The sequence below is a fragment of the Clavelina lepadiformis genome, chromosome 3 (assembly GCF_947623445.1).
Source record: "Clavelina lepadiformis chromosome 3, kaClaLepa1.1, whole genome shotgun sequence".
In the NCBI taxonomy this organism is placed as follows: domain Eukaryota; kingdom Metazoa; phylum Chordata; class Ascidiacea; order Aplousobranchia; family Clavelinidae; genus Clavelina; species Clavelina lepadiformis.
Window position 1 is genome coordinate 15,567,868 of NC_135242.1, and position 15,726 is coordinate 15,583,593.

At 35.2% G+C, this 15,726-nt stretch overlaps 3 protein-coding genes across 3 annotated transcripts; 1 reads left to right on the plus strand and 2 right to left on the minus strand.

Annotated features, from left to right (window-relative positions):
• Positions 1-558: 558 nt before the first annotated feature.
• On the minus strand, positions 559-5,476 carry LOC143449941 (uncharacterized). The gene is made up of 11 exons (XM_076950289.1): positions 5,256-5,476; positions 5,040-5,090; positions 4,498-4,620; positions 4,208-4,342; positions 4,015-4,113; positions 3,817-3,867; positions 3,364-3,488; positions 3,081-3,180; positions 2,686-2,845; positions 2,230-2,450; positions 559-2,144 (listed from the first exon to the last, which is right to left on the minus strand). Exons 1-11 carry the CDS (start codon positions 5,323-5,325, stop codon positions 1,363-1,365), a joined length of 1,917 nt encoding a protein of 638 aa, XP_076806404.1. The 5' UTR covers positions 5,326-5,476; the 3' UTR covers positions 559-1,362.
• Positions 5,477-8,766: 3,290 nt separating this feature from the next.
• LOC143449829 (uncharacterized) lies at positions 8,767-11,670 on the plus strand. Its single transcript, XM_076950158.1, has 8 exons — positions 8,767-9,045; positions 9,212-9,342; positions 9,480-9,799; positions 9,872-10,377; positions 10,480-10,606; positions 10,699-10,925; positions 11,099-11,237; positions 11,451-11,670. Exons 1-8 carry the CDS (start codon positions 8,799-8,801, stop codon positions 11,668-11,670), a joined length of 1,917 nt encoding a protein of 638 aa, XP_076806273.1. The 5' UTR covers positions 8,767-8,798.
• On the minus strand, positions 11,338-14,208 carry LOC143450561 (ankyrin repeat domain-containing protein 66-like). The gene is made up of 5 exons (XM_076951160.1): positions 13,830-14,208; positions 12,843-12,960; positions 12,613-12,723; positions 12,258-12,397; positions 11,338-11,944 (listed from the first exon to the last, which is right to left on the minus strand). Exons 1-5 carry the CDS (start codon positions 13,987-13,989, stop codon positions 11,691-11,693), a joined length of 783 nt encoding a protein of 260 aa, XP_076807275.1. The 5' UTR covers positions 13,990-14,208; the 3' UTR covers positions 11,338-11,690.
• Between the last annotated feature and the right edge of the window lie 1,518 nt (positions 14,209-15,726).

The window sequence follows — 15,726 nt, forward strand, 5'->3', positions numbered from 1 at the left end:
TTTATGTTTTATTTTTAATTACACAGATTAACACGATTTATGAACGATATAGTGTTTATATTATATTTACGCGTGTAACCCACCTGTTAGGCTAAATATGATTTCCGAAATTATTAACCATCCATGGTTCGTAAGTAACGTATGCCCGTATGAATTACAACTACAGCCCTTGTTTCTTGCAGTCCCAAAGCCCAAACGTGTGCAATGTGGGTGCAATCCTGTGTGGTTACAATTCGGTTTAGGTTCAATCCCATCTGGGTACAATCCCGTGTGGTTGCAATTCCTTGTGTGCAATCACTACGGAACCCTACAAAACAAAACCACCCTGTCAGCGAAGACCTGATTTTAGTAGAAGAACTTGCTTGCCAGTTGCCAAAGGAAATATTTTGTTGCGTTTATGTTTGTGAAAATAAATTTAGTGAGACTTCAGATTTGTAAGAGAAGGTAAAGGTCATTGGTAACAGAAAAGAAAAAAACAAGGCTAATATACACACACGCGTCCCTGGACAGTCGTGCATAAATCATCAACCAACTTTACTGAATGATTAGCTATATACGTACCGGTATATCACCTTTTTATTTCAACAATTGCAAACAACAATAAACCCAGCACAAGCGTATCAAACTACCTTAAACGCGGCATAGCTTACTTACAGCGAAAACCATTGCCAAACTGCATTAGCACACTAAACAGCTGCAGCTACCATAATATCTGATTAAATACTGTCGCTTATTTAAAAAAAAGCTAGAGTTGATGTCGTAAAAAAGAAAACCAAAAAAATCAAACCATCTATTTCGGGTGTTTACGAGAAATGATGGCTTATGTAACTTTTGCCAGTTCCTGAAATAAAAATGCAACATACATTTCGAAACTCTTTGAACCTTTACCGATTTATACAATGTTTTTACATCATGGCTTTCATTTCAAATATTTTAAGGCCAAATTTTAAGTTCAGACTTGGCCAAATTTGATTGAAGTTACAACAAAAAACAGCAGTTTTGGGCATTTCTATGTTATAAACGTTAGCTAATCACCATAATCATGTTTCTGATTGAAAAAAAATCGTGTGTGTTCGCGAAGTTTTCCTTGATTACAGGCAACACAATATACAGAAATGTGTTTTTGATGAAAATGTCTACAAGTTTGAAAGAAACATTCCTTCGTAATTTGTATGCATTTTTACAGTTTCGGAGAGAGAAAGCAAAGTTATCCAAAGCTATTATACATCGTCGTATTAATTATATCAGTGATAATTAAAAACTCCCCTATATACACTTATTAGCATCACGTGCATATAAAACAATAACAAAAAACGAATATGTTTGACTTGTTTATAAATCGATAAAAATAGACAGTTGTAATCACTCGGAAATGTCTTTCATTGCTTCCTTCAGTAATTCTTGCAGCTGTTGTTCTACAGGCGACAAAATTGATTTATCTTCTTTGTCGTGATCACTTTTTTCGTGGACTGATCCAGTAGGTAGCCCTATCTGTGCTGATGTCTCTTTTTTCCTCAAATCTGACAATAACTCGTACAGTTCTTCTTCTTCCGCCGACAAAGATGAATTTGATGATGAAGTTTCGATGTTGGTGACATTTCCTGTATCATTTATGTTTGTCAAAATGTCCATTACTTCGCTGTCATTTTTACTAGACGGCTTGGACATGCTTTCATTTTTTAGATTTTCAAATAATTCACGAACAACATTTGACAAGATATGCTCACTATTTGGAGATGTAACTTCTATTGCTGCTGTGGTTTGTAATTGGTTTGCATTGCTACTTGTCATTTCACGAACAAAATCCGTATTTTGGGTTGCTTGAGAACTGAACGTGATGCTTTTTGGGGTTATAGCTTCAACCGTTTTTCCAGGCGTTCCAGCAAAAATATTCGTTAAATCATTCAGGCTTTTGATTATGTTCCCTGGAATGTTTCTCGGTTTTTGAGAACTTAACTGATGTTTCAAGTTCTCAATCAATCCAAGCAAACTTACATTTGCTGGAGCATTTGAGCTGGGAGCTAGAGCACTAACATTAACAAACGACGTGGGAAAAAAACTAACTGCGTCGGTCATTGCCTTGCAGAAGGAGTTCCACACCTCATGTTGCTGGCAAGAAAGTTTTGAAAGTTCAAAGACAGTTTCTGAACATAAAATAAAGAGGAATAAATCACAGCGGCTGTAGAAGTGTTATTGATAAGTTTATATTAATAGTTCCAGGATACCAACCGTAAGCATTGCTCCTTTCCGAAACCACGTTATCTGGCATGTATTTCTCCAGACTGCCTTGGTCCATCAAACTAGGGTCTGCTTGATTGAAAAAAATTTCAAACGATTTGTTGGTTTTCAAAACTTGATCTAGCTCAGCAACCGTCACTAGACCATCTTTATCGGCATCAGCAACAGTAAATACGTAGAATGGTGCTATACCAGCATCATTACCCAATGTCCTTGTTAAAATATAAGGGTTGAGTGTACCGAAACAGTAGGCCTAATAAAAATAATAATATTATACTAGTATAATATTGTAATAGTCCTAGTAAATATTCTTATACTCACTGCATACATTTCTAAGTTTAAAAATAGTCATTTACACCAAAACACATAAAGTCACAAATTTCACAGAATCCATAAAAACAAGTTTTTGAAATTTCGATTTGCTTATTTCAGTTCTTAAATATTTACCGGTTTAGCATTTTCTGATAAGAATTTGCGCAGTTAATATTTTTCTCCAATTGCATTATTACGTCATTTCTCGTGTCTCGCAATACGAAGCAAGTAAACCGTTTTCCTTTAAGCTCGTTTGAAGATGTAACATTTAGCCACACTTTATTTCCAGGCATACCTAAAAAGATTTGTAAAAAATTTTGCAAGTTACAAATACTTCAATTTGTACACTTCTCATTTGCATTTGAATAGGAAATTGATTTCTTTAAAACTAAATAGGTTTAATTTGTTGTTAATTCGTTAAATTATAATTAATTAGTTAATTTGCTATAATTTACATTACTGTTGCTAGGTTTTTGTTGATTAACACTTCATTTATTCAGCCTACGTTGCAGACAAAAGAATCAACTGACCGAATAACAAATTATTAATGGATGTGAAGAAAGTGGTTGTATTTAAAGCATTTGGGCCCAAGTATGCTTCCAAGTCGTTGATTGGATCTTCCTCTGACGCCTGTATCAGTTTATATCGTGTATTTTCAAAATATTCAAAAGGCTAAAAAGGTTTTAGCGTAAAGATGACGCTCTATTATAGATGGCTAAATCGTAATATTGCATTCTATTTATTTGTATATAATTAAAAGTTATTTTAAAGAAACTACAGCAATGGTATACTAATAATGTTATCAATACTCACAGCTGGATTGTAGAAATTGTAAGTTGACGCAATTTCCTCATTCGTGATTGTATCATCACTATTTTGATCAATGGTTGAGAAAACCCCTTTCCATGTATTTACAACAAAACGCTTGGAACTTGTTGCTGCGATGGATGGTCATTTTAAATTATACATAAACATGCCGAATAACAAACTACTTAATACTCTCCATACACGGGTTTGTAGGTTTTTAGATTCGGTAATGCGCAGAGTGAAAGTAGTGAAGATGTTTATGTTTACTTTATACAGTATAAAATCATTTCATGAAGAATATACACATACTTGCAAGCATTGTAAAATTGACCAAAAGATCAGCAACTAAGACACTTTACGCAAAACAGAGCACAAAGCCTTTGAGCACTCAAATTTAACGTCCTATTTGTGATTCTGTGCACATTGGTATAGGTATAGTACAGTTGGTAGTAAACTTACAGATTGTGTCGAGTTGATCCTGTTTCAAGATCTGCGTGCAGTTATATAAACCTGGATACATCAAAGATGCAGATAATGTAACCAGAAACACCTCTTGACACAAAGCAGCAAATATACTTATAGACCTATCCGAAGGAGATAAATATACTACTTAGGTGCTAGAAATGTTGCCTTTAAATTATGCTGAAACCAACTTACTTCTCATGATTGATACAACAGAGGGGATATTTTTCTCAAAATATTTGCATAAACATGAAGTTGCTTCAAGAAAACTAGCTCCACTTGTCTTCTTAACTCCTACAAAAGGTTTCGTATTATGAAAAAAACTTAAATTGTTGTTTTGTAAGGAAGGCTTCTGTGTATACATTGATCGCACAAAACCAACTCATACCAACTCTTCCAATTGTTTTTCCGACGGCATATTTGAATTCCTGGAAGCTTAGTTCTTGGTCGTTAATCTCGGACTTTGCTGCATTTATCCACGCTTGAAAGTTTTGCAACAGATTGGACATTTCGCTTGATGATACTGAGATTGGAAAACAATTAATATATTTTGGTTAGATAAGTAGTGGCTATATTATACACATTGTTAGATAACCGATGTAAGTTATATAAAAAACATAAATCTCAAAAATGTTGTCAGTAAATAGCCTATATAGTTGACAAAATAACATAGCTCACTTATATCATCGGTGTCCAGCTTCAAAACAATTTCTGAAGCGCTTAGCTGTTGGTTTTGGTTTAAATCGAGCAAACTAAACAATATTCTCCACACGGCATCAGCAGCTGAAATTCCTTCCGATGCTATATATATACCAGTGGTTTGAAAAAATTTAAAACTAACCAGCAACCAAGACAATCATTAGCAGGTAAAATAAACACAGTAACAACTTTACGAGTAATTGTCTAATGATTTACAATAATGGTTATGTATATGTGTCGTTCATTTCTTAAAATTAAATAGGGACCAGGCTGTGCCATTAAAACATTTAAACGCTTTATTGTAAGACAGGTTAACCATACGTGTGGTTGTACACAGCAGTGACTTAATTACGAGCAAACAAAGTCTTGCCTTTAGTATAGACTAAGCTTAATTGGCTTACGTTTTCAAAAGAAAAATTGTGTACTAGGTATTTCCGGGTAAAACAAAAGGAAGTTACCCTGTCTTGATGATAAATAATTAAGCCACCTCAAACTTTGCTCACCAGGCCTTTTACACTTACCTACAAGCTCGCCGATGCTTGCATCATACTTCTGTTGGCATGCTTGAAAGTCTGAAATAAGAAATAGCCGATAGAGCTATAGTATACAAAAATTTAATATTTAGCCTTGCGTTATTACAATTAAAATTTGAGGGTTTAAAATTACTTCACAGAATGATTTATTGTTGATATATACAGTATTTTCTTGAACGGACACATGTTTATACATTCATTTACCTTCTGGTGAAAATGCTGCTGACGAGGCCCAGGCAATTAAAGTCAAACAAATCACACATTTAAACACCATTTCTCAAAGTGTAGCACCGACACTGGGTATATTTAATACCAGTCAAAATGTCTGACACTGTGTACCAGTTCCGGCTTGTAATTAAGTAAACCTTTTCTATATAATTTGTATTAAAGTTAACTAGCACCTACAAAGAAGACAAATGAATTGTATTGCGATTTGTGTTTACTAGATGTTATAACAAACCTTTTTTTTCAATTTTGCCTTAATACAATTTCCTACCGTACCTTTATCCTAACATATCACAAGCTGCGATACACACGATACTAAATTAATAATGTAAAGAAGTAGCTGGCTGAAAGTCTGTAAAAGGTTTTTAGTTATGATTGCGTTTTGCGCACGAGACAAAATTTCGCTCGAGGCATTACAGAAGATCTGTGTGCAAAACTAGTTTAACCGAGCTATAACTGCCAATGCACTCAATAACAACTTACCAAGTATTCCTCTCACAAAGCGTTTTAACACGTATTTCAGTCAGGAAGCGTCTCACTGCCTAGTGCTTTAGCGGAAAATGCTTTTTCGCTCTGCTTGCTGGATGCTACTGCTATTTCTACCAATATACTCTATCTAATATTTTACTTTTTTTCATCATTTGACGTAATACTTATACTTCATGCTACCCTTTTTCTTTTTTCGTTTTGTTTTTCAGCAATTATATGTATAGCAACTATACATGGTATAGTGATTTGCTGTAATTTCTGTTCGAAAAACTTTGCGTTTGTCCGACCAATCCCATTCATATGTTAAGTCATGCAATTGTAATCAAATTCACTGCTGAGCTATACGTATTGTTTCTTGCGACATCGTGCACGTGACAAAAACTATAATACGTCACAACTAAATCTATAGCATTGCAATCTGCGCTGCAACGTTTTAGAATTACAATAGCCAACGAGAGAAAGTTTTGTTGCAATTTGCGCACACTGCTCAAGTAATACACCTGTTGCTTTTGTTTTCTTTTTTGAGCACCATCGTCGGGATCATGATTGAAAAAGCTTTTCTATTTTTGACGTTTGTCGTCTTTTAAGTCTAAAAGCATGCAGTCCACGATCAAATAACCTGTATTGAAAACAAATATTGTTAAATTGGGTAATTACTTTGAAACATTTTCAAAAAGCGAAAATTAATTATTTATTGCTTGATTGTTTTAAACTCTGTTGCTTTGTTCACGACGGTTATGGCAAGTACATCCCAATAAAATATTAATGAAAAAAAGTTGAAATACGCTTTTGTTCGATGTTCTGAACATATTTTGTCATCATTTTCTGTGCAACTGTGTATTGAGAAAAAATTATAATATCCTAAATACGTATAATTCAACACATAAAAGTATGTTTAAAAGATGTAGTACAATATTACGTGCGTTCTTCGTGAAATCAGATATTTGCAATTTATGATCCTGCAGTTAAAATTAAATTTAAAATCTGGTCTGAAAGTGAGAAAATGGCGAAAAGCAAAACTTATATGCACATTATAGTGACTCCCTGACCCAACACCACACTTGTTAATACTGAAAAGATTGAGTTTGTTCCATTATTTATATAGTTTGACTTCATTTACTCAAACATTGGCAAAATAAAGCAAGGAATGTGTTTAGGCAGCCCATGTGCTGAACGCGTTGTGAACCGCCACAGAAACATCTTTCGCCAATGTAAAAGTATGCAATGGCTCTTTGCTCTCAATACACTGTATACTCCTTTACAGATCGGAAACCGGTAGCCATTAAATGAATCTCTGGTCAGAAGGATTTATTTTTTCGATAGCAGCACCAAATAATCGAAAGTACTTTACATGGGCGCAGTGCATCGCCAACATGGAGCTCTGTGCCATTTCACATCACAGCTCCTTGTATTCTTGCTAATTACCTGCCAACGCATTTACTGACTCGATTATCGACTTCGCTTCGTCTCAACTCACTCAACCCGGGCTCAGCTACAATTTAGCTGTACATACGCAGGTTGGAAAGTCCCCGTTGCGACCCGAATCCGATGGATGGATACAGTACTCAAAGATCTGAAGGAAATAGATCTGTCCGTTAATGAGGTTGAAAGTGTATAGCACGAGGACGCGTTAAATGGAGGACTGTCGCGTTTTGATTGGCTCTACGGATGGTGACTAACAGGCCACCGTACAAGAGAACTGATGATGATGACGATGAATATCATGGGTCTACTTGTAGTTTTTCAAGTTTTCCCAGAAATTGGGTTCTGTCAAAAGTTCAGTCTCTGTTCAGTCTTCCAACGAGAACTTTTCTTAAGGTAACTGCAAACAATTTCTTGCTTGGTTTCGAAACCGGTTTCCTCTTCATTCATGTAGATTTCTCCTTTCTTGAAGCGCATTTTATTGACACACTATAAACCGATGAAGCTTTTATGAGCATCCCGTCTTACATGAGCAATGGAAACGTATAGCCAGGGGGATCGGATTAATTAGAAAATTGAAAAATAATTTTTTCTTTGTAAATTATACCGTACCTGACAAAGTTAACCACGATTAGTAAAGGCGTTTTCGGTTTCCAATAAGCATAGCTGTTCGAAATGGGATCAGGCAGAGTCAATAAGATCATCCCTGGTTGATTTGATTTAACCCTGATAAAGTAATATTCAATTCTACGGCGATTGCAAGAATCGGCGAAAAAGTCTATAAGCGCGAACAACAAACGAAGTTTTTTGGGAAATAACCATAATTACATAGCCTTGTTAATCGATTAATTGAGATCAATTTATCCAAAACAAAGTTAAAATCATCTCCCACTATGACAAATGCGCCGCTTAGTTTAGAGTTTAAACAATTCAAACAAGGTGATCTAAACACTTGGACTGTAAGAATTTAGGCCATATATACACGTTTGTAATTACAAACCATTTTGTATAAAACTATGCCTTGGAAACTTACGGCCTTGGACAATTAGCGACGATTAGCGGTAGTAATATTGTGCACGTTTCCAACTAGGAAACAATTTTATTACATAGTTACATAACAACCTAGTTAGAATTGTTTATACCGTGCACTAAAAACTTTTACATGAAACAGTTGCATTACAGATAAATAAAGACATACTTTGTAGAATGTATATAATAAATTTGAGTACCTTTTTGCAGAAGAATTTTTTAAAATCGAAAGATGTTTTTATTTGGCAATTGAATTGAATGGAAGTATCACTTTAAAAACGCAGTAAGCACAATTCACAGGTAATCATTTGCGAACCAAGCAGGGATTCTTTAGACGTAATTGCTTGAAGCAGTGGCTGTTATCTGAAAACCAGCAAGGCTTGTAGCAAGTATGGCTGGGCACATTTGCTTGCAGCTCAAGTAGCGTGCAGTAGGTGATTGAACTCTGCAGGCGTTATTATATGTAGTTAGTTATATTTATTTGGATGAATTTGAATGTTACATAATGTGAAGCAAAATTTTTTAATTTTGTTTTTTGAGTCACAGGCTAATAACTTGAAATTAGTCGTTGATGGATAATTTATGGATAATAATAACAACCATTGTTATGGAGCAGATAATCCAACTCAGCCTGCAGACCAAGGACCTATATCGTCTTGCGAAAATTTGCTAATTCCCAACAGAAAATCTCATGACAATGTTGCACTTTTTTCTACGTGTAATCAAGAAAAAGAATTAGCCTCAAACACTGATGAGATTTCTGCTTCAAACGACTCGTTACCTGATAACATATTATCTACTGCATCTTCGTCAAATGTTGCCGAATCAGGTTATACAAAAATATTTTATTTCAGCGTAAAACTATAGCTTTTTGATGAAGAAAAAATAGTGTTGTGGAGTTGGGTTAGGATCTATTTACACGTTAATAAGCGTGTTATGGGTGTAACTTTTCTACTCGGAAAGTATATTAAACAATGAAAGTGTTTTTATCAAAGAAAATATGCTAAAAACGTTACCTTTGATGCCGGTGCTAAGCAGTGGAACTTCATTTCCTACCAATTCTTCTACTAGCAATTTCACATCAGTTGGTTGCAAAAACACAGTTGGCGAAACCGATCAGTTTGAGGTAAATTTAAATGCAAACATTCACCGTAATTACTAGATAATGTTTGTTGTTCGCACACTATATGCAAGGATAAAGTAAAAAACATATTAAAAATATGAATATATTTAGAAAAATAATTTTCCGTTTTATAAATACAGCATTTGGCTAAAAAGAGATGCAGAGAAGATGATGCAGATACAGTTTTGTCAGCTTCATTTCGATCTCCAAAAAAAACAAAGTGGGAAGAATCTACAAATTGCAATCAAGGAAACGATCACAATGCTTTACACTCCTTTCCAAGGAATAAAAAAACTAATTGCTTAGTAAATACAACTTTAAAACAAAAAGAATTTGACGGATTACATCAAGAATGTCAGTTACTTGCGCCAACAAGTACATGGCAGCCAACAAATCAAAACGATGTTTTTCCGCAAGAATTATCATGGAATTCCGAAAACAAAATGTGGGCTTGCAACAGGTAAACTATTTCACATAAAATCCTCATGGTAGGAATAGATCATCGCAATTGGATCTGTTGATTTATGTATAGAAGCCAATTTCGCTGGCCTTATGAAGGTCTTAACAACTACTACTTGAATCAAACGTTGCTGATGCCAGCACATCTGCATCAAAACGCTACAGATTCCATTCAACGGTGGGAACCTGACGAAAAAGTGGAAAACTCCCATAAATGTCACAAAGACCACATTGCTTCCAGTAAAAATGCAACGGCCGATGGAAAAAACACAGATTTTATGAATGGACCTTTCACCAACAATGATAAGTTTGCCTCAACACGTTCTCTTCCTTCCTCATCAATGCCGGTCCTGCACAACGCTAACAAAAGTGATTTTGCAAGTCAGCATCACGAAGCATTTTGCATGAGATCTGATTTCTGCATGAAATGTGAAACATGTCATAAAATGGTGTGTGAAGAATCGCATCCTGCAGAGAGCTCAAACAGTCTTCAATTTGAACACCCACCACTTGCTTATTCCGAATACGGAAAAGCAACGTCGCTTCGTTCAAGGCAACAAACTCTTTCATATTTTCCAGGTAATGCATTATTCTACGTTTTAAATGTTATATATAGTTATGATATTCAGGTATGTCTAGAAAAGAATATCTTCCCTGCATTCAAGTAAATACGTGTTTTAGTTGGAAATGACCATAACGCAAGACCCTGTGCTACTCGAGAAACAGATACCTACGACAACATAGTTAAAGGACTGCCACGCAATATTTCACCTAATGACGTATTTTGCCTTGTTCCTGGGAGGCTTGGGTAATACACATTTACTTCATTTTAGTTTCCCTTATTGTTATTTTTGATAGGATTTATAGCAAAATACGCTTATCTACTTCTATTTGTTGCAGAATGCCAAATCAAGGTAAAAAACATAAGGTTTTGGTGGGAGAGATTGTACGACGAGTTCTTACCCCAGAGAGTCTAAATATATCTTTGCTGGGGCCAATACTTCGCAAAGCGAAATCAAAAAATGGAAGTCAATACCTTAGACAGAAACTACATCAGATTGGAGTTGAGCTTCCACAGGGTCGCCGCAAAACGGCGCAGTGTACTTTGTTTACTTCTTTGACGGAAAGTACGTTCTTTTTATGCTGATAACCTAGTCATAACTAGTCGTGCGAGAGAGGTAACAGCTTGTGAATTACGCGGATAAACACTTTATCCCATAACAGTTATTTTCTTCTGTTTTATTTTATACAATACTGTAAACTTTTTCAGGACTTATTTAATTGATTTCATTTTTCTTAGGCGAATCGTTTCAATTGGCTGGAGACTTTACTAAATTATGCGAAGAAACGTTTCCTTCACATTCATTAGCACGTTACGTTGCACGGCGTGGAGCGACACAACCAAATAAATGGTCCTTTCACACAATACAGAATACCATGTAAGTATAAACTGAAGCGGTAATTTGGTCTACTACAAAAACAAACTATTTGTATTTGTATTGGTATGTACGTAACTTATTGCCTGTGAATTAAAGAAAATGTTTTTAAAACATTTTATTAAACAAATGCCAATTTAAAATAATCAACCGTTTTACTTTTCACAAAAACAAATATGTTCCAAACATTTTCTTAATACCAAGTTTGTATTTAAGCAGAAATATGGTCAGGGAATTCACTGAACTGCTTGATCCAAATGTGTTTGAGTGTGAACAAGGTGGAAAGAGCGTCCTGAACTCGATCTCGACCAAACAACAAATGTACAATTTTGAAACTCTGACACACGGATTTGGGCTTAAAGCTATATCGAGCTCCTTGGCTACATTTCATAATTTTCTCACCGTCTTAGCTGCGGTAATTAACACGGATGTTTAAAGTCTTGATGCAACTGGTTGTTACAGTCCATTTTTGTCGACTTTTATTGCAGTTTTGTCTTTCGACTTTTGTGATTTACGTTGCTTGTCGCTTTGTTCCAACTTCTTTTTTGAAATGCTACTTTTCCTACTTGTGTTTGAGCTCCGACGAAGATTTTTCTTCCCTTCAAGTAATCCCGGTTTTGGATAGTGATAAGATTTCACAAAACTTCTAGGCTTTCCTGAAGAGACGGTGGTGTCGGACAAGCTTACGGTTGACACAGTTCTTGTACCATCTTATATATGTAAAATGTCAAAAAATGTAATAGTTTTCAATTTGATATGAACGTAGGCCTACTGAAATATTTTTGTTCAAACAAAAGATGTAATTTTTTGCTTCTGAGATACACTTCTCACGAAATCCAAACTATCCTTTTATACGATAAAAGTAATACAGTAATAGACCAACAGTATATCTTGAAATATATATGAGCAATTATTTGGATACGGTATATTCAGACCAGTTTTTTACGGTCAAAATTGTTCTATTTAAAGAAATGTAGGAATTTGTTTGCATAACAGATTAGACTTTGATAGAAAATCCTGCACCTTCAATTTCTTCAGGTGTTACAAAAACATCGGGTTGGACCCCATTTCTGTAACACCATTCCAAGTCTTCGTCGTCATGCTGGTCCACTTCGCTACTTAATTCCGCATTTCTTCGCCAGTTTCGATATTCAGTTTCTGCTCTAATAAATAGTGTCCATGATTTCTTCGCCGGTATTGAGTGCTATTACAGTATATTTATTATTTCTGAAATTTTTGATGGATTAAACAAACTCTCAATGCATAAGTGTTTAGAATTTAGACAGTGAAATCGGTTCGAATTTTTACACATTACCAGCCTACAACTAGCGACAAAATTGTTGATGAAAGGAAATATTTTCGTTTACTTACTACTTACATTTTTAAAAATTCAACTGTTTCCTTGTGTCCGTATATCTCAGCAATACGACAAGGAGTGTCACCAAACAAATCTTTTCTGTTCATTGGAGCATTGTATTGATGTAGCATTCTAGATCAGTAGAAGGCATATGGATAAACCTAATCTTAGATGACTACACATATGCCCTACTTCCTTGTACATGACAGCCAATTTCGTTCATTGCTGCACAGTAATAAGAAAAGTTTTACCTTAAAACATGAGTTCTACCCGACTCGGCAGCATAGTGTGCTGGTGTCCATCCGCATTCTGTCCTCACTCCAGGGTGAGCTCCTCTGTCTAACAGGCTTTGCAACATGTCGCTTTTTCCTATTAGCAATTGTAGAAACTTATTGCTGGAGACGGTTTTTAAATAGAACCTTTGAACTGTTAGTTTGTAAAATAATGTTAGTCACGATGGTCAACAGTTTTTTCTTAAAGTGTTTTCAAACAGGGTGAAAATTATCCTGGTGAATTAAAGCAGGTAGGCCACTGTAGCAAAGTAAAATACGAACAAGTGATAAATGCAAAACAAATGTAGGAAACTGTGTTGTTGCAATCTTTACCTTATTACAGTTTTAAGTTTAGATGTCAAAAACTGTTTTTCAAAAAAGCAACTGCATTTTATAGTGAAAGGCTAGAACTAGACAGACAGTTTCAAAAAGCAAACCTATTTTTTACCGTAACAAAACAAACTCAATTATATTTTTACAAAGATCAGATATGACGTCATGCCTTCACTTCGTGAGCTTTATTCTGCAAAGTAATGGAACAAACGCGTCACAAAAGAGTAACCTTCTGACGTAAAACCTTCAGAGACCTATAATTGTTACGTGGCCAGTTACCCGAAACAACGTAGTTTCCTATTTTAACGAGTAAGTGTACGTTTACCTGTAACGTATATGTCATAAGTTAACTACTCACAAGACTGTCTATACTAGAACTCAGCAACTCCCATGCATGTTTTCATTGGCTAAACTTCTGGGTCAAGTTCAGTACGCAAACGCATGCCAAATCAAAAGTCTTCTTTTAAGAGATTATTACGTAATAAACCTCATTATGCTAAAAGCTGGCCGGTAGGCGAGGTATGCATTGTGGAAATCGATATTATGGGTTGCGCATAATAACGGACTGTTAAACAGTTATGATGTCCAGTCTAGTTGTTAATCTTGTAATGGAAATGGATGTTTTCAGCTTACCTTTGATGCAACACCAATGCAAGGGAGCCCGTCCACCCCAATCTGGGTCTTTGTAATCCAGACGTTCAAATTTTCCGTTGATCAACATTTCTTCAAGGGAATCTGCATCGCCAACCGCACAAACTTCGTGTAATTCCGAAAGCTTTGTCTCTTGCGTCATAGTAGCTATGTGAAAGTTTGTATTGCAGTTTTGCAAACTGATCAATAACCTCTTTCGTAAGTGTTCATCGTTAACTTTGTAACTACTACAATGCTATCTTTCCAGAAATGACTTCTTTCAAAGACAAACCTGAGTAGGCCTATGTACTGCTGTGTGTTTCAACGTCCCGAACATAACACAGAGCTATTGCCAACTTTCAACGTCGTAATGATAGCTTTATCGCGAGGCAACAAAACCTCATAAACCACACTCCTTTTATTTCTTTGTCAAGCACAATGGAGTATGTTTACTTTGCACTTTAAATTAAGTACGTTGTTGGGGCTAAAATAAAATAAAAATAAGAACTAAGACAAGAACTTTATATATATGTCGTTTCGCTGTGAGATTTAATTCTAGCACTTGATTGGTTGAATGGTTGGTATGGCCATACAAAAACTATATAACAAACGAAAGCTATTTTAGAAAACGACCCATTCTCTAAAGTTAACTTTGCTTATAGCTTTTGAACGGTTTCGGATCATATTGGGTTACAGTAAGTAAGGTACGGTACTGTATACATAGGCTTACCATAATTTTGTGGCTTAAAAGCGGGACGCTTTCGACATATGACGTCACAATAACATTTTTATCGAATACAATGAAATAAATAACAAAAAAGATCACGAATTCTTCTTCAAGAAGTACCGGTACGCTACACAGCAAAAACAATAATAAGAATATGCTAATGTTCGTGTATGGCTTCTATGCGGTATGCCTATGCTGGCTGACTGAATGCCAAACCGGGACGTTTGGCCGACCGATCGGGACGCCGGGACAAGACGTTAAAAAGGGGGACTGTCCCGGCTAAAACGGGACGTATGGTAAGCCTATGTATACACTAAATCTGTCAAACTGATGAAGTGATGATCTTTCGCTTCCGAAGCGTTGGTATTCTTGGCACAAGGCGCAAACAAAATAGACTACTTTCACTTCTATTTTGTGTTAACGTGAAACTATTGAAGGTTAAAAGTTATTCCAAACAGAGTACAACACATTGGAAATAAACATAAGGTAAAATAAGATAACAAACTGGAAATTTCATACATGTCACATTTAAAGTCAACACAAAAGGCAAATAATTTTGTAAGTAACAACGGAAAAAAGTTTTTTAACATTGAATTAGCCCAATGCAAGAGTTTTTTTTATAGCTTTCAAGAATGAGACTTACAGTTTCCTAAAAAAGGGGTTCTTAAAAAAATGACTATTGTTTTACACAAAACGTGTTAATTGCCAACAGCACAAGTTTGATGTAAGTTGAGATTGTTGGCGGGACAGAGTAATTTTTTTAATTGTCCATACTGTAATACGAAAGCAATAGCACAGTGCAAATTATATTGTATTATTACACCTGTATTCGTTACCCTTGATTAAGCGAACTAAAGCTTGCAAAAGCTTGTGTTGATAACTGAAAGTTAACCTTTAAGGTGCTACCAAGCTTTGCTAATTACTTTTATTGTAAATATTTAGGTTAACACGGTTTTGCAATAATGACCTTTAAAGTAAATTGTCAAAGTAATAGCCACTTTTTAAACTGAAGTGAAAGTGCGGAAAATTTTCCCATTAATGATAAATGACAATACATTCATTTTAGAATACGTTTGTTTTCAAAGCCATTGCGTAAACATAAAGAAATATTCCGTTAAATCTGTCAGCAACAATAGTTTCATTGTTGGTTTTGCATTCAAGATAAGAACGTTT

Coding starts and splice junctions, on each gene's coding strand:
- LOC143449829 (XM_076950158.1), top strand. CDS start 8,799: ATGGATAATAATAACAACCATTGTTATGGAGCAGATAATCCAACTCAG. Junction 9,343..9,479: donor GCGAAACCGATCAGTTTGAG/GTAAATTTAAAT, acceptor TTATAAATACAG/CATTTGGCTAAAAAGAGATG. Junction 10,926..11,098: donor GTTTACTTCTTTGACGGAAA/GTACGTTCTTTT, acceptor CATTTTTCTTAG/GCGAATCGTTTCAATTGGCT.
- LOC143450561 (XM_076951160.1), bottom strand. CDS start 13,989: ATGACGCAAGAGACAAAGCTTTCGGAATTACACGAAGTTTGTGCGGTT. Junction 12,961..13,829: donor GCATTGGTGTTGCATCAAAG/GTAAGCTGAAAA, acceptor AATTGCTAATAG/GAAAAAGCGACATGTTGCAA. Junction 12,724..12,842: donor GGTAGAACTCATGTTTTAAG/GTAAAACTTTTC, acceptor CTACTGATCTAG/AATGCTACATCAATACAATG.
- LOC143449941 (XM_076950289.1), bottom strand. CDS start 5,325: ATGGTGTTTAAATGTGTGATTTGTTTGACTTTAATTGCCTGGGCCTCG. Junction 4,343..4,497: donor GCTGGACACCGATGATATAA/GTGAGCTATGTT, acceptor TTCCAATCTCAG/TATCATCAAGCGAAATGTCC. Junction 2,145..2,229: donor GGAAAGGAGCAATGCTTACG/GTTGGTATCCTG, acceptor TTTTATGTTCAG/AAACTGTCTTTGAACTTTCA.